The sequence below is a fragment of the Siphateles boraxobius genome, unplaced genomic scaffold (assembly GCF_051911475.1).
Source record: "Siphateles boraxobius isolate OS27281-9 unplaced genomic scaffold, OSU_SipBor_1 2, whole genome shotgun sequence".
In the NCBI taxonomy this organism is placed as follows: Eukaryota; Metazoa; Chordata; class Actinopteri; order Cypriniformes; family Leuciscidae; genus Siphateles; species Siphateles boraxobius.
The window spans coordinates 9,934,688-9,952,656 of record NW_027508810.1 but is presented as its reverse complement, the minus strand read 5'-3'; the positions used below and the strand labels follow the sequence as shown (position 1 = coordinate 9,952,656).

The 17,969-nt window shown below is 40.7% G+C and overlaps 2 protein-coding genes across 5 annotated transcripts in view; both read left to right on the top strand.

Annotated features, from left to right (window-relative positions):
* The window catches only part of stx3b (syntaxin 3b), a 35,610-nt gene extending 31,755 nt beyond the window's left edge, over positions 1 to 3,855 (top strand). For 2 of the 3 annotated variants that reach the window (XM_077235818.1, XM_077235812.1), the window contains 2 exons: positions 2,807 to 2,886; positions 3,389 to 3,855. In XM_077235818.1, the coding sequence (XP_077091933.1) occupies positions 2,807 to 2,884 (78 nt within the window). In that variant the 3' untranslated portion in view covers positions 2,885 to 2,886; positions 3,389 to 3,855. The remainder of the gene's footprint in view (positions 1 to 2,806; positions 2,887 to 3,388) is intronic. The other variant, XM_077235813.1, reaches the window with a different exon arrangement.
* A 697-nt stretch (positions 3,856 to 4,552) lies between these two features.
* kdm2ab (lysine (K)-specific demethylase 2Ab) lies at positions 4,553 to 17,959 on the top strand. 2 transcript variants are annotated; one of them, XM_077235790.1, is made up of 23 exons: positions 4,553 to 4,756; positions 5,651 to 5,689; positions 6,600 to 6,738; positions 6,969 to 7,047; positions 7,131 to 7,177; positions 7,273 to 7,451; positions 7,748 to 7,854; positions 7,964 to 8,057; positions 8,877 to 9,030; positions 9,123 to 9,238; positions 9,336 to 9,462; positions 9,784 to 10,055; positions 10,145 to 10,222; positions 10,307 to 10,570; positions 11,296 to 11,427; positions 11,510 to 11,590; positions 11,724 to 11,987; positions 12,585 to 12,617; positions 12,752 to 13,656; positions 15,079 to 15,242; positions 15,323 to 15,469; positions 17,171 to 17,383; positions 17,467 to 17,959. In XM_077235790.1, exons 2-23 carry the CDS (start codon positions 5,654 to 5,656, stop codon positions 17,646 to 17,648), a joined length of 3,813 nt encoding a protein of 1,270 aa, XP_077091905.1. In that variant the 5' UTR covers positions 4,553 to 4,756; positions 5,651 to 5,653; the 3' UTR covers positions 17,649 to 17,959. The 2 variants fall into 2 exon arrangements, with proteins under 2 accessions (XP_077091905.1, XP_077091906.1); XM_077235791.1 differs by having other exon boundaries at positions 4,554 to 4,756; positions 12,782 to 13,656.
* The last annotated feature ends 10 nt before the right edge of the window (positions 17,960 to 17,969 follow it).

Sequence of the window (17,969 nt, the reverse complement as noted above, 5' to 3'; positions counted from 1 at the left end):
CAAAGAGAGTTTTTGTCTTTGTCTGTTTTTGTCTTACCCCGATTCATCATGGTGTGGGAGTGGCAGAGGATAGCTGTCACAGCGAGTGAGAAATTGACATGGAGCTGCTTAAAGGATTAGTTCACCTCAAAATGAAAATTTCCTAATAAGTTATTCACCCCAATGCCATCCAAGATATCCATGTCTTTCTTTCCTCAGTGGAAGAGAAAATAATTTTTTTAAAGAAAACATTTCTGGATTTTTCTTCGAATAATGGACTTTAATGGCAACCACTGTTTTGAAGTTTTTGAAATGCTTCAACGGAGTGTGCACAATTGCAGCTGAGGAAGAGGGTCTTATCTAGCGAAACGCGAAACGATAGGTCGTTTAAAAAAAATATATATATATAGATGTGTGTGTATATATATATATATATATATATATATATATATATATACATATATATACATATATATATATATATATATATATATGCAATTAAAAAAAATCTAAACACATTATAAATGTTAGAAATGTATTGCTAAAACATATTACAAAGACTGTGAACTGTGAAGAACTGAATTGTGGAGCTAGACCGTTAAACATTTTTTCACCATTGCTATTTTCCCGATTTTTTGGGCGGGTCTAAAACAGGACTCGATGACGCACTGGAGCCCCTGAGCTCCTGGACACGCCCCTACTTGATGACGCACAGGAGCCACTGAGGCTGGCCGCTCCCCTAACAATATAAAAGCACATTCACACACCAGTTTGCCGCTCAATCACGAGTTACTGTCAGTATTATTAGTTACTAACGCCTACAGTTTGCTAGCTAGCTGTGCGTTCGTCACGGAAATGCGAACTACCTGGATGCGGTCACGTACAAAACAGACCGGTGTCCTTATTTACATTACCGAAAAACGATCACATCAAGAAGAGGTGGATTAATTTTGTGAAGAGCCACTTTCATGGAGAGCTGAGGAAGACCGCAAACACCCGCCTCTGTAGTGATCGTTTTACACGGGATAGTTGTATAAACTTTCGTCGGAGACAAGTGGGATTCACTGATAAACCGCTGTTACTGGTGAATGGGGCCGAACCGACTATCTCCCGCCTCGGCCTTCATCCTCCCGTCGCGCCAACAGCTGGTGAGCGTAAACTTCCCGCGAGTGGGCGTGGTTTCAGCACAGCCAGCGGACACGCCCCCAGCGTTTGAGAGCAGAGACTACTGCTCATTTTTTCAAGATTTTGATCGCTTATTTTATGTACTTGCCGGCTTTTTTATCATTCAAATTTGGTTGGGTGGCTAATAACACATTTTTCTGTGGTGTGACAAACTCAGAACACATACTTAATTTTGACTTTACTGGGACTTTAAAAAGGAGCTTTTTGTGCAAACAGGGATAAGAAATACCCCATGCGCAGGGTTAAATAAACAGCTGGATTTTTAATGTTGTGGGCCTATTTTTTTGCTGGAGGTCCTGGACATCTTGTTCAGATACTTGGTATCATTGATTCTAACAAATACCAGCAGATAAAAAATCAAAACCTCACAACCTCTGGCAGATCTTCCATCAGGACAAAGATCCAAAACAAACATTAAAATCAACACAAAAATGGGTCACTGAGCACAAAACCAAGCTTCTGCTATGACCGTCCCAGTCCCCAGACCTGAACCCTATAGAAAATGAGTGGGCTGAACTGAAGAGAAGAAGCGCCAACATGGATCTGGGAATCTGAAGGATCTGGAGGGATTCTGTATGGAGGAATGGTCTCTGATCTCTTGTCAGGTGTTCTCCAAACTCATTAGGCATTATAGGAGAAGACTCAGAGCTGTTATCTGGGAAAAAGGAGGTTGTAAACGGTATTAAATAAAAGGATAATAATGTGATTTCCTCCCACTTTCAATTCTTTTACTTCAATGAAAGGTTCGATTTTTGAGAAATTTCTAAATAAAAGATAAACAATGTATATTTATTTTTTCGGCCACTCTGGCCACAACTGTATTTTCAGGGAAGTACCAGGACTATTAATGGGTATTGCTAACATCTTCAGCTAGTCAGCTTGAGATCCTTTCCGTCTAAGCTGGTTATATCTCTTTAGCCCGGGGAATCTTTTATGAGCAGTAGGATAACTATATTCATCCGCACATTCACACAGAGCTGAAGCACATCCAAAACAATGTTCTTCCACAAAATTCATGCATTTAGAGGGACTAAAGTTACATAGTGTAAGTTAGTATAGTGATGAATGAGGACATATTGCTGTACTGGATGACATTATCAGTACAGTGTCATTTTATGAGAAGGCTTGTGTTGACAATAAGCATTTAAGTTTGTCCTTAAAAACGGGAAGTTAAAAACCTCAGTAGCATTGCCTGTTTAGGCTAAACTGAGTCACAGTGAGGTGATTTTAGCAGGTTTGTGAGCTGTATGTACTATATTCTTTACCCAAAAAGCAGAATCATGTTATTAGGAAGCACTAACAGAAGAACTTCTTCTTTGGTTTGCATTATGAGCCATTGTATAATCTAAACTCTTGACCACATGCACTACAGCTGATGGTAAGTGAGTGATCAATCTTCTATAACACACACAGGCCCTAAACCTATAAGCTTTTCCTTTGTTTCATTCCTCTTTCTCCCTTTTGTCAGTTTAAAAGTATTGTGCATGATTTTCCATAAGCAACTTTTTAATGTGAACTGCTGTGAGAACTGTTCGATTTGGTGCCAAAAATGTATTTCTCTTTTCCATGTGCTGTTTCTAACTTTCTCCTGTTCTCTTATTTGTTTTTGCTGTCTCATAAATATCCATCCTTCTCTTTGTAGAAGAAAATGATGATCATGCTTTGCTGTGCGATACTGGGGATTGTTGTGTTTTCTTACCTTTACAGCTTCTTTTCTTAATGGTAAGGATTCAAATTCAATATATAGTATTCACATTAGGGAAACTGTAAGGTGTGGACTCAACAGCATAATTACACAAATGTGTGTTTTATTTTTTGAATAATGTCTTAAAAACTAAAATTCCATGGAATGATACTGCAGTGTCATATTATCTCGAGTAAACAAATGAACACAGGCTACCACTGACATGTATTCACAACAGTCAAATACGTTTGAAAAGAGAGGCTGTAGTTGATTCAGGATAATTGGGACATTTTTCCCAGTCACCTCAATTGCAAAATTCACCAATTTACTTGAATTTAAGGCTGCAGCGATTTGGACCAAGCACCACAACAACACACTTGTACCCACTCTTTAGGGGGAGGGGCGTGTTTGTTCTGTTGATTTCAAATATTAAAAGCATTTCACAGAAACCTTTAACCCTATAAAAAGAGTGTTATTAAAATGGTAAAATTGCTCCATCTGTGTGCTCATTTCAAAATTGTCACTTTTACTATCTTTCAGGCTGAAATGACCCCGAGACTACGGTCAGCCAACTCCCCTTATATCTCCAGCTTTTCTTCTCAGTTTGATCCATGATTCCAAGAGATGCATCATTTGCTGTGTAGTGCACTTCAACCAGACAAACAATCCTAACACTGACAGACCACACGAGTGACTGAAGACCAGCGCCCCCTGCCGCACAACAACACAATAGCCTACTCCTGTGCTGTTTGCTTCTCAAACAAGGACAATTACAGAACGGAGCCGAGATATCTATATTTTTTTCTATATGTTTGTGTGTTTTTTTCTGTTTAGTTTTTCCTTATAGTCTAATAGGAATAAAAACTATTATTGTTTGGTTGTATGTTTTTGTGTTGCTGTAGTAAAATACACGTCTTTTGAATACTTGTCTTTCCTGTGTTGTGTAGCCTAATTATCTTTCATGTGTTATGTTATGTAATTATCTATTAAAACGAGACCTTAAGAAATCGTTTTTGTTGTAATTTGCTATATCCATAGTAGGCAAGTAGTCTTAGAAATATTGTGTTATCCTGCCTTCACGTGCTATCGGAATTATCGTAAATACTAGTTAGTTGGACATGAAATTGGACATCAACGACCTCTCAAGTCAAAATTTGCATGCGACGAGTTTGTAACAGCCAGAGACTATTGTAATCACGACTTCAGAAGTGGGAAAAAAAGGAGATTTCCGACGTGAAGGCATGCAGTATTATTCCCCATCAGCGACCAATCACGGTAACGTACAAACACCCTTTGGGTGTTTTTGAATGATGACAGGTGGCTTTTGACTTGGCTGTTTTACATCCAATATATAATTATATTATAATGCCTTCGTTTTAATCATCTTCTTACGAATTGTGGAAAAAAAATCAAACAATGAGTTTTTCGGAGATTATATGCATCCGCTGATGTTTTAACAAAAATATTCTTGCCACTATAGGCTGATTTAATGACCCGATTTTCACTCCGTAGCCAATAAACTGCCCGATATAAGCAACAATCCGAACATTTATTGGCTCCCGTAATATAATGCACGAGCAAGAGGCGTTGACGATAAAACTTCCCCTTGTGAATGGCGTTGCTCTCACCCAATCATCTTTCATGTAGTTTGCATTAGCGCTATTTCATTGGCTGTTGATTTTGAGGGGCGTGTCGTATGAGTAGATAGTCGTGGTGTGTGTGTATCATGACAATCTGAAAATGGCGGATGAAAGCGGATTGATTTAACTTTATCGTACAAAAATAAGAATATTAAGTCAAAAAACGACACTTTTGCACAGAATGAATTTGCAGTCCAAAGGGATTTTTTAAGCCTGTTCCCACAAAGCGACTCGTCACTATCGGCAGAAAGCGAAAGTTAAAGGCCAGGTATTGTTTAAAGGTCTTTTTTGTTTTGTTTCTAGCAGGCTAACGGGCTAGCGAGGGTTGTCAATGGAAATGCTAGTGGATTAGTCGTTTAGCCTCCACTGTCAGGGGTTTGACTCAGTATTTTAAACTCACCGTATGCTTTTCAGCTAACGTTACAGAGCCGTCACAACCGAACCTTGTGATGAAAATAAGCCAATTTTTAAGTTGAATTATATTAGCATTATTGGTTCGCGGTCAAAAGTAGTGCAGCGTTCGCTCTAGGCTAGCAGCTTCAGACTAGAGGAGCTTCAGCTGTAATAAATGTCAGATATCTGTCAATGTTCGTGTACTTTATGAGTAGCGGATGAAAGATATTCGATTGTTTGGCATTTAAGATATGTAGTTTCGTTGTGATTTATTGTTTTAGGAATGTGAAGTTTTTGGGAAGACAACGGAGCATTTAAACGAGCTCTGTTGTCTGATCACATCGCACTGCTGATTATAAAGATGCGTCTCACCTAGTGAGCTGCCTACCTAGACAGCATTAATTTCCCTCCTAATGCCCAGAATTATTTTAGATGGGCTAGTCAATAGGTTTTGAGACACATGAACAACCGGTCATGCATCTGATTTCAGTCTACCGCAGTTAATATCCTTTTTTTCCTTCTTCTGAAATGTAGTCTGTGAGCGTGTCTCGATGTGTAGTATTTTTTTTAATGTAACTTATTTAAGTTGGTGCTTTAAAAGGAAGTGTTTCTTAAGCGTTGGTGATTTATTTAATGTATTCCCGTCATTCAAGTTGGATTCAGCTGCATTGATTATTCTTTAATGCAGTTATACTCCCTGCACCTGATGTTAATTTATTATGAGTGTTTGGAAGAAACGCTCCTCTAATTTATCCCTTAATTTTTTCAGAGCATGGAAGAGGAGAGTGCACGTTATAGCAAACGCCTGGTAAGTTTTCTCATTTACTCAACAGCTATTATGCAAATCAAATTGAGGTCTAGGGAACATTTGTTTGTAGTTTTTAACTGGGCTGTAATGCGGTTATACTGCCGACAGCTGGCGCTCTAGGCCTGACGTCACACCCGAGGGGTTTGTTGATATTACAGTGAACGCGCCCAAGGGAAGAGACTGTCAAAACCTCATTCTCATATGTACACTCCGATATCACGAAGCCTGTGCCACAACAGCAGTAAAATAATAAACGTAACTTCTTTTTTAAATATTTGCTTTAAATGGGTGTCCACCCTTTCTAATGTTCATATGGCGTAGAAGGCTCTATATGGTGCTTTTGAAAGATAGGAACGCATCTGTTCACATCAGTGTGTGTTGTAAAAGATAATGTTTTATCAACTTTTGGCTGCTCAGCTATATAAATGTGAATCAAGATAAATTTAGCATAAAGGCCTTTGCATTTCTATATTAAAGGCACAATATGTATGAATTTTGGATCAACTATATCAATAAACCACTAGAGCAATGTTATATATTTTTTTGATTTGTGTACTAACATTATCCAGAAAGTTTAAATACAGAGAAATAAGCCATTTTAGCCAGGACATAGACTGTGTGTTTTATTAGACAGGTGAGCAACTGTTTGGATGCATTCATAGACAGAAAACTAATCATTGTTATACAGCTCAACACAGTTAGTCTTTTTGTTTAAATCTCATTTTCTTGATTTGCCGCGAGTACCATATTTACCATGCCGGCTGTAGAGGTGAAGACAACAAATCAAGGCGTCATCAATCTACGCCTTTGTTTTGAATTAACGACCTCTAGTGGTGAGAAATTACATAGTGTGCCTTTAATCTTGAGTTCTGTTTTCTCAACCTCTCATAAATGTGTACTTTGTTTTCAGCGGACTGGCACACGGCGACGTTACCAGGATGATGGAATCTCAGATGATGAGATTGAAGGAAAGAGGTCCTTTGACCTTGAAGAGAAACTCCAATGTGAACGATTTAACTCGGATCTGGTCAAAATTATGGATGGGAAAGGTGCATGTTAAACCTGTTTGGTTCCAGCACTGACTTGCATGCTGAGTTTTGGTTCCTCTTATCCAGGCTAACTATATTGTGAGATTTTTCTTTGCCACTGCCATCTTGAGTTTTGGTTACGCTCAGCATTTTCTGTAAAGCTGCTTTGAAAAATTGCTATTTAAAAAAAAAGTTACTGATATACTGCATTTTTGGAGATCCAAGTTAACCGTGTATGGTGTTCTCTGCAGACTTCACCTTGGAGTACATCCAACGGGAGGGACTGCGGGACCCCATTATCTTCAAGAAAGCAGATGGCCTTGGCCTAAAGTATGGCTCATTTCATCATGCCAGTTCGTACAGCTGTTTGCACCCCTTTATCATTTAAAAATGTTTATTATCTGTTTTTGTAGGATGCCTGACCCTGACTTTAGTGTCAGTGATGTGAAATTGTTTGTGGGTAAGAAGAAAAGTTTTTGATCCTCTTACACTTTGAAAATGTTTAATCATCAGTGACGGCTGATAATATTCGCTCTCCTACCTTTACTCCGATAGGCAGCCGCAGGATGGTCGACGTGATGGATGTGACCACTCAAAAAGGCATTGAGATGTCAATGGGTCAGTGGAGGAGATACTACGAGACGCCGCCATCTGAGCGCGAAAAGCTGTATAATGTCATCAGCCTTGAGTTCAGTCACACAAAACTAGAGAATCTAGTTAAGAGACCTGCCTCGGTACGTGCACGCTCAAATAGTGGTCAACCATTTTATAGTTTTTGCTTTTTAATCTGTTCCAATTACAGTTTTTGGAATTGGTGGATATTGACAAAAGTGAATGTGATATCAGCTAATAATGGGTTTTATTATTGTGGAGGTTTATGGGGGGCATAATTATGAATATGGGGTGTGATAAAACGGATGATGTTATTTTACTAAATTCTATTGATAGTTTTATCTGCAAAAGTCATTTTCGGTTGAGCTCTACACAAACAAAAATGCTTTCTTTATTTGTTGGCTTGTGTTTTCATTAGGTTGATATGATTGACTGGGTGGACAACATGTGGCCACGTCATCTTAAAGAAAGACAGAGAGACTCCACCAATGCCATTATAGACATGCAGTACCCTAAAGTACAGAAGTAAGTTGTTTACTCGTATAACTCCATTTAAACTGTTTTTGTTTTAACGCTAGGGCAACATGAACTTGATTTGTGAAGATTGTTCATATGATGTGTTTGTGTTTTTCAGGTATTGCCTGATGAGTGTCGAGGGATGCTTCACAGATTTCCACATAGACTTTGGTGGCACATCAGTCTGGTATCACATCCTCAGGGGAGGAAAGGTGAGTGCTTTCTTAAAGGTACAACACTGTAGTGTGTGCTGACTGAGTTCAGATCAGAATGAAATACTAGGTTGGAAAGTTTGGGGTTGGTATGATTTTCTTTTGCTCACAAAGGCAGCGTTTATTTGATCAAAAATACAGTAAAAACTAATGATTACAATACAACAAAACAATGCCATTTAATATTTGATTATATATAACAATATATCAGTGTAATTAATCTCTGTGATATCAAAGCTGAATTTTCGATCGTCACGTGATCTATAAGAAATCATTCTAATATGCTGATTTGCTGCTCAAGAAACATTTCTATAATTATCAATGTTAAACCGTTGTGCTGCATTTGTGGAAACCATTATGCAATTTTTTTTCAGGGTTCTTTTAAGAATGTAAAGTTCTAAAGAACAGCGTTTATTTGAAATAGAAATCTTTGTAATATCACATGTCTTTACTTTAATTTTTTTTGTTCAATTTAATGTGTGACTGCTGAATAAAACTATTAATTTGTAAAAAAAAAAAAACAAAAAAAAAAAACGTACTGACCCCAAACCTTTGAATGGTAGTGTAGCTGGAGATTCTTGCTTTTTAAGCGCTCTTAACCTTTAAATGTGAGAATCTTTTTCTTTCTCAGCTCTAATTGCTGTGGAGTACTGTATGATTGTTTTGTAGCAGCCTCACCCTGTCAAATCCTCTTCTTTCCTGTAATCGCAGCATTTATAAGCATGTGTCAATCTATCCCTCTGGTATTTTGTAATTACGAAATGCCAGTTTCGTAATTATAACGGACCCTATTGACCTTGTTATACTGAATCATCTCAGGTTTTCTGGCTGATCCCGCCCACACCTCAGAACCTGGAGCTCTATGAGAACTGGGTGTTGTCAGGGAAGCAAGGTGACATCTTTCTCGGCGATAAAGCCACCGCATGCCAACGGATTGAACTGAAGCAAGGCTACACATTCATGATCCCCTCAGGTACACTCATGTGGAATCTAATTATGCTTTAATTGCTTCAGCTAGGAAGCTCGCTGGGTTTTCTGGGAGCAAACCACTGTGTCTGTGTGTAGGATGGATCCATGCAGTGTACACTCCAATGGATACTCTGGTGTTTGGGGGTAATTTTCTGCACAGCTTTAACATTCCAATGCAGCTCAACATTTACAACATTGAGGACCGCACACGGGTGAGGCACTCGTACACAATCACACGCTTAATTTTTTCAATCCACCGATACCCATTTGTGAACTGTTGTCTACTGCTTATATGGTTTATCTGTACAGGTCCCTCCTAAGTTCCGCTACCCTTTCTACTTTGAGATGTGCTGGTATGTGTTGGAGCGTTACTTGTACTGTCTGACCAACACGTCTCACCTCACACCTGAGTTCCAGAAGCACTCACTGGGCATTGGTCAGTACACATCCTTTTTTATACTACTGTGAATGTGTACAAAAATACATAAATTATGGGTGTAACGCTACACAAAATTGCCAGTTTGGTACACACCTTAGTTTTGACGATTGTTCACAACACAACATCAAAATATATTGATATCTGTACACCTAAGCTCCTCGTGGGCAGTGGTTAAAAGAATGCTGCATTAGTTTGATACACCTGCTTGCCAAACCAATTGACCCGTACTGAATATTTTCGGGACTAATAGTTGTACCGTTACATCCCATCTTCAAAGCAACCTTAATTAAACTGCCAGATCTGTTTTGTGCTTCACAGGGCTGAAGAAGGAAGATGTAATCAAAGAAGGAGAATTAGATGATCATGTAGGAAGTGAAGAGAAAGAGAAAGAGGATGTGGAGGTGAAGGAGGAGCCTGAGGATGAGGCAGCACACACTCCTCCCTCTCGTCCAGGGGTGAAAGTTCACCTGACACCCTTTGAGCTGGAGGGACTTTGGGAATTACTACACAAGCTGGAGGATTTGCCAGCACACAAGAAATGTGTTCCATCAGGCATCAGAAATGCTCCAGCACTGCTCAGTGACATACGGGTACAAACATAAATGCCATGTGGCCATTGTAATAATTCTTTTTAAAGCACAGGCACATTGAAATTTTTTTTTTCTTCTTGTCCTAACAGAAGCTGCTAGAGGAACATGGAAGTGATAATCCCAAATTGTCTTACACTGGAAAACCAATTGTCAAATGGCCCAAAAGAGTAAGTTATATACTTGTTCCATGACCTCCGTACTTACAGCACAGACCAGGAAGTTGAAGTAAAAATGTCCTCTTCTGTCTGCAGCCCTCGTGGTATCAGCCGCCGCCACCTCTGTCTCTGCTCTACCGCCCACGTGCTCCTGGTTCAGCCCCCGTGTTGCCGCCGGTTCCTCGGCCCGTGAAGCCGTCTTCCTCCATCTCAGCTCTGAGACGCAGACGCGTGCGCTGCAAACGCTGCGAGGCCTGTCTGCGCACTGAGTGTGGCGACTGCAACTACTGTAGGGACATGAGGAAGTTTGGAGGACCCGGCAGACTCAAGAAGAGCTGTGTTCTCCGGCAGTGTCTTGCAGTGAGTATCTGTGTTCAGTAGGGCCAGACTGGGACAAAATGTCACACTCATCCAGGGCATCCCATACACCCACAACAAATGGACAACCTTATTTTTTTCATATGACCATCACATAAAAAAAGGTATAAGTCCTTAGGCTGGGGCTGTGCAAATAGTTAAAGGTTCTCTCTAGAGCTGCACCTTCTTCCCTTTTCCCCTGATATCTGTCTCTCCTGTGTGTGTAGATATTTTTTTTTGTACCCGTCACTTCTTCACTATAAGTTTATAATTAAAAATTATTTAGCTAAGCAGCAGGCCAAATCATTTGCCAGGCCACCGGGAATTCTCCAGATGGCCAGTTCGGGCCTGATGTTCATTGTTAATGTAATTTACTAATAGAATGGAAATTATAGAAAAACTAGTTTAAGTTTTGACCATTGCATTTACACTACTGTGCAAAAATGTGGTATCAGTTATATATTTAACTGGAATAAAAGGAATAAATTACATTTTTAAATATATTAGAATAGACGGTTATTTTAAATGGTAATGTTTCACAATATTACTTTACTGTTTTAAAAAAAAAATATATATTTTTTTTAATCATATGCAGCCTTAAGAGACTCAAATACATATAAACGTCTTACCAACCCCAAACTTTTCAGTGGTAATGTGTATATAATTGTGTACACATTGTCAATTACAATTCAACTAAAGTTGTTCTCACACTTGTGTTCTATTTCTAGCCGGCGCTGCCTCTTACTGCAGTATGTGCCATATGTAAGGAAGGCTATCAAGAGTCTGAAGACTCTGAGTCCGTCCAGACGCTCATGGAATGCTCCGAATGCGCTCAGATCACGCATCCAGAATGTATAAAGGTACATGTATATCCCACATCTCACTTTTTATGGAATTAGCGGTTATATGTACATTTATCTTAATGCCACATGTATATTGCAGGTACCCAGTGAGGGTGTTATCAATAAGGACCTTCCCAGTTGTTGGGAGTGCCCAAAATGTGTCCAGGGCAAAAAAACAGAGGTATCTTTTCTGCTTTTGGCAGCTGTCCTTTTTAAAACAAGTCATTTTGTTTTAACAGGCTTTTAGTTGAGTGACTTCACAGATGATAATTCGATCTGAAGACTAATTTGATTGTGTGTTTTATTGGTATTAGTCTTCCAGTAGTAGTGAGGAGGAGACGGACAGCAGTGTATCCAACGGCGGTCGCTTGTCTGGTCCTCCGGCTAAGCGAGCATACAGAGAGGGGATTGGGGTTGGGGGCTTGCGTATAGGGCGCAGAGGTCGCCCGCCCCTCTCCCCATCCTCCCTGCCTCTGACCCGCTCCAGACGGCAGCCGCCCCCGTCCCAGAGGCTCCTGCTTCAGCACCAGCAGAACAGGAGGAGAGCAGGGGCGCTGGAATTACGGCTCAGGAAAAGAGTAAGTGTGCACATGTTTTGCAGATATAATGTAAAGTTGCTTTCAATTCGTTGTATTTCCATTCATCGGACAACGTGTTGGACAACAGTTATTGTCCGAAGTTGGAGATGCACTAACCCAAAAGTTTGGGTCAGTAAGACCTTTTTAATGTTTTTGAAAGAAGTCATCAGGACTGCATTTGTCATCAAAAAGTTATATTGTTTTTTTTATTACAATTTAAAATAACTTTTCTATTCTAATATATTTCCAAATGTAATTTATTCCTGTGATCAAAGCTGAATTTTCAGCATAATCGGTGTCACGTGATCCTTCAGAAATCATTCTAATATACGGATTTATTTGATACTCAAGAAACATTTCTTATTATTATCAAAGTTGAGAACAGTTGAGATGCTTATATTTTTGAGGAAATCAGCCTCTAAATGTCAAGGGCCAAAGGACTTTGGTTGGTCTGATGCTCACTTCCTGTCTAAGTGTGTGGTTCTTTGCCAAAATAAGCTACAATGTGGATCAGGCTTTATGATGGTGATTGTCAAACATCTGACTACATCAGTCCAATGTAATGCTGCATGTCTGATTTCATGCTTTCTGTTGCAGATCAAATTGGAAAGGAACAAAATCCTCCAGTCGGTGAGTGTTTTGAGTCTATAACATCTGCTTCCCTCATCGCAGCGCATCTCTAATCCTGCTCTAACCATTCTCACATGCTTTCTCTGTCACTCTCGGCTGTGCTTTCGTTCTCTCTACTTCTGTCTGTCTCTCAGACCCGTTCGTCTGTCTCTCTTTCTCCAAAGCTCCTGCGTCAGCGGAGTCTGGAGAGAGGGGGTGTAGTCCCAGTAGGAAATGGCGTTTCCCGTGGCCGAGGGACATCCTCCTGTCGCGGGAGAGGGGTACGACTACGCGGCGGTGGCAGAGGCGGAGGTCTGAGAGAAAGAATGGAGTCAGAGGGAGAAAGAGATGATTCTGTGGAAGAAGAACAGGAGGAGAGGAAGGAGAATGGACAGTATAATGGTAAAGAGAACCGTCCTCAGAGACGAGGCGTTAAAGCAGGCGAAGACGAGAACGGCGACAGTCATCGGAACGGAGAGAGCGAGGGGAGCAGTGAGGGAGGAGAGACGACTCCGTCTGACACTTCTGTGGTGCTAAATGATGATGTCAGAGGCCAGGGGTCCTGCGTCACGGTCACTTTACAGCCATCGAGAGGTCGGCGCGACCCTAGCGCCATTGTTCCCAAATTGGAAGCCAACTTGTCTTCTAGAAGCCTTCCGCAAAACCACAAAGCCCTGCTCCGTCCCCCATTGCGAAACGGCGCCACTCGCTCAGACAGTCCTCATTCGCCTGTGGACAGATTGCACCTAAACAAATCACCTCTTTCATCATCACACACTCTGACGAGGAGCGCATCGAAACACTCACACGCGGTGCGAATTCTCAGATCAAACGTCAAAGGCTCCCATCACCGGCTAACCCGAGAGAGAATTGGCACAAAAACTCGATCGGAAAGGGCAAAGTCCTCTGTCTCCTGTCCCAGCTCCGCCTTCCGGCCGGAGCAGAACGGAGGGGGGGACGAGCCAGGCTGGGAGAGAGAGGTTTGGGTGTCCGTGTTCCGCTACTTGACTCGTGCAGAGCTGTGCGTTTGCATGGCGGTTTGCAAGAGTTGGTACAAATGGTGAGTGCACAATTCTACATTAGTGAGCTACCTTGTTGTTTACTGTCTACATGAGGACCATCCTTCTGAAACTGCAGACCAACTGAAATGAAAATGATTTTGAGTTTCCTAATTCCAAAAATGTAATTGGAGTTCCCTTTTTTTTCTTGTTAAAAGCTCCAGGTTTGCTTTGCTTGTTTGTAGAGCTGTAAAGTTTGGCCAAAAACATAGATTTTTATATAAAATAAAATGTTACTATTGCAAAATGTTTAGTTTAAAATAAAATGGCATTTAAAAAAAAAACTCCTCGTCAGAAAGCACTTAAAGGGTAAGTTCGGTGTTTTACAAGTAAAGTCCTGTTTTAAGATCGTTTCTGATGAAATCGAACGGTTAAGATTAAAATTTGGACACATGCTGCTGTCCCGAGAATTTTAGGTTGTTGTGTTAGCACCCCCCCCACCTATACAATGGTTTCATAGGGGCACTGGAACAATCATTCATATAAACGCATTAAACTTCAGTTTACAAAGACGTGAAACTCACCGAGAGGTCTGGGGTGTTCGCTGATATGCCCACGCAAAAATCGCTGCAAAAGATGCTTTCCAACAGGTGTTATCGTAGTTTTTGAAAGAATGTCCGGTTGTGAGGCGTTGGAAAAATAGGTCCACAGTTTTACAACGAATGGTAAAACACCTGTTGGAAAGTTTCTTTTGCAGCGATTTTTGTGTGAGCATATCAGTGCACACCCCAGACCACTCGGTGAGTTTCACGTCTTTGTAAACTGAAGTTTAATGCGTCTATATGAATGATTGTTCCAGTGCCCCTATGAAACCATTGTATAGGTGGGGGGGTGCTAACACAAAAACCTAAAATTCTCGGGACTGCAGCATGTGTCCAAATTTTAATCGTAACCGTTCGATTTCATCAGAAATGATCTTAAAACAGGGCTTTACTTGTAAAACGCAGAACTTGCCATTTAAACTTCTCTTTTGTTGACATCTGATTTATAAGTGCTTCTCATTAAATGTTTGGGAAGATTGTTGTTGCACAATTTGCTTTGCAAGTCATTAGCTCTTCATGTGTAAAAACATGGGGCATAGAATTAATTAAATCACAGCTGCTGTTTTTTTATATTCATTATTGTGCAGCCCTACAAATAGTGCTGTGTAAAATTGATTTCAATAGGGTTAGGAGTTTCTAAATATCTCTCGTTTTGTCAGCCAAGATAGGGCTTGGATTTTTGTGGCAGTGCATTCTGGGATTACTTTCATCATGAAGTATATACTCTGCTGCATTACATGTTCAATGTGTGTTCATTATATGCTACAGTACATGTTCAGCTCAAATGATGCCTTTAAATGTTTCCTATGGAGGCACCTCAATATACTTCAAACAAAGCAAAGGTGTGTGTCTGTTTTTTTGAATACTGTGGTGTTGTCACAGGGGCTGTGACAAGCGTTTATGGACGCGGATCAGTCTGAGCCGATGCCGCTCTATAAGTCCACAGGCCCTCACAGGCATCATCAAACGGCAGCCTGTCACACTGGACCTGTCTTGGGCCAACATCTCCAAGAAGCAGCTCAGCTGGCTCATCAACCGCCTGCCAGGTGTGTGTTCTCTCATTACCACTGCGTCTGTTTTAACACGCACTACTATATGACATGCCTCACAGCCCGATCTCTCACAGGCCTTAAAGATCTGGTGCTATCAGGGTGTAATTGGACATCAGTCTCAGCTCTGAGCTCTCCAAGCTGTCCTTTACTGCGCTCTTTAGACCTGCGCTGGGCAGACGGCGTCAAGGATGCTCAAATCAGGGATCTGCTCAACCCACCAGGTAATGACTCATTTAATCTTTACTTTTATTACTTTTAATTAGGGGTGTGTGATATTGTCTAAAAATATCTTTTGCTAGTATTTTTTTAGATGACAGTTAGTGGAGTGCGTTTTTGTGCTGGTACATTAACTGGTTTAGGCCTGTCATGGACAGCTGCCTCAAAGCTTTTCATATTCTGTGCGGTGGTCAGTTCACAAGTCACAGATATTTGATTTTCATTATTTGTCCCTTTAAACTGATTTCAAGGGAATTTTTACATTTATATTTCAACCTTAGACCTATCCATCATCTTTTGCCATTGATACATTTTATGAATAAATTGTTACCAATCAAATGAAATCAGTATCATCAACCCATCTTTGCACTAATGAAGCCGCATCTCGGAGGTGTCTTGTATCTCTTTTTAATTGAATATTTAATTATGAATTGGTTTTAAAAGAATGAAACCATACTTAAGTATGAAACTTAAAATGCCAGTAATTGGCACGAGTCACTATTTTAATGAGTTGAGTCTTTGGTGTTCGTTCACGTAAACTGCTAATTCGTTCAGTCATTGAATCATTCATTAAACTGATTTGGTCAAAACAGGGATTCATTCAGTAATGAAAAGTTGCAGTGGTGCTCAGAGACCCAAAACAGATCTGCAGTGGATTCAAAAACAGAAGAAACTGACAAAATTGTGTGTAAAATGTAACTCGCAATGACAACTTATTGTTTATTGAACTGTTTTATCAAATGAATCTGACATTTGCAGTCATACTGGTATTTAAGTAAAACGGCATTCTTGCTTGTCATGTAATATTGCTTAATTATATAATTTGATATGAATAAAAAACAACTCGTAGGGAAAAATAGCCCCTCATATCTTGAATTGTGTGATAATTTATCGGCATTAAAATAAGCTACATCATGCAGAGAAAGCACGCACTCTCAAAGCATGTTTTTGCAACACGAGAGAAGCTCAATGACTACGTTTACATGCAGCCAATAACCCATTCAAAACCGGGATATTAGCAATAACCCGGTCACGCACGGCCATGTAAACACTGGCAAAAACCCGAATATGCTCATATCCCGGATTTTAAAAACCGGGTTATGATACTTGGGGTACCCCTTTTCTAACCCGAATTTTTGGTCATGTAAACGTGTATCGGCATATCCCCATAATGATTTGTGTTCTGCGCATGTTCTATTCGCAAGGAATCTTGATCTTTTGAGTAGAGGAACTTCTCGGCGCATACAAAAACCTGCGTGCCGTATACCAGAAGTAAACATGGCGAGACGCAGCACAGCATACATTTGGAGCGAGGTCAGTACCAGCACCAAAGCGCAAACAAAGGCGATCGGTATCTGCCCCGAACTATTCATTATCCGCGTGCTGCTGCTGTTATTGTCTTTGGATACAGGAAGAAGAATCGGAAATGACGCATATTGCGTCTTAAGGTTGTCCATACGTCCAGACGCTAACCGTGCGCCGCCGTTTTCATCGGGATATTGCATTTCCATGTAGACAGGAGTAACTATCTCTGCTCACGCATGTAAACGGGTTATTCCTTAATGTTTTCAATGTCAGCTTGCACATTTAAAACAAGAATTACGATATCTTAGACACAGGTTTCAAGTAGAGGTGTGCTATATATATATATATATATATATATATATATATATATATATATATCTCTTCTGTGTGTGTGTCTGTAGGCAGTGATAACCGTTCCCAGATGAAGAACATGCAGTGTTTGTGGCTGTGCGGTCTGGAGGTGACTGAAGCCACACTGAGGCTGATCATCAGACACATGCCTCTGCTCACACGCCTGGAGCTCTCGCATTGTCCCATCACAGATGGTGCTCTCAACCTCCTCAGCGCAGTGGGCTCCTCCACACGCAACACACTCACACACCTCAACTTAGCAGGTGAGCAAGCGCACACCAAACCTGCTTCCAACTTAGTGACGTCAAGCAAAACTAAATCGTTCCCTGTTTGATGTCATCCTCAGGTTGCAGCCGCCTGACAGACCGATGTCTGGTGTTCCTGCGCCGCTTGTCCTGTCTCTCCGTACTGGACCTTCGCGACTGCAAAGGGGTCTCGCGGCAGGCGTGCGAAAGCTTTATCTCCGAGCTGTCTGTCAATGCTCTCTACTGCCTATCAGATGACAAGCTCATCCAGAGGATATCGTAAAAGCTGCCCTTCTCAGGGAGAGAGAGAGACTTTGTGAATATTTGTGTGACTGAGAAGGAACGCAGGGTATGTGTGCGTGATGGGTATTGTGGGAGGTTCTCTGTTTGACAGATGTATAACGGCTTAGGAGGGAGGAGCTCAAAGCATCCAGGGTGGGGCTTATGTATAAATGTGTCTGGGCGAGGAGTATTTTTTTTGTAGTTAACTATTTCCCTTTGTTCTGTGTACACAAAAACACACTGCAATTGGCAATCAGATCGGTTCTCAGGCCTGTCATGCCATGGGCTCTTCTATTAAAGAGATCAACAGGTGCTATTCCTC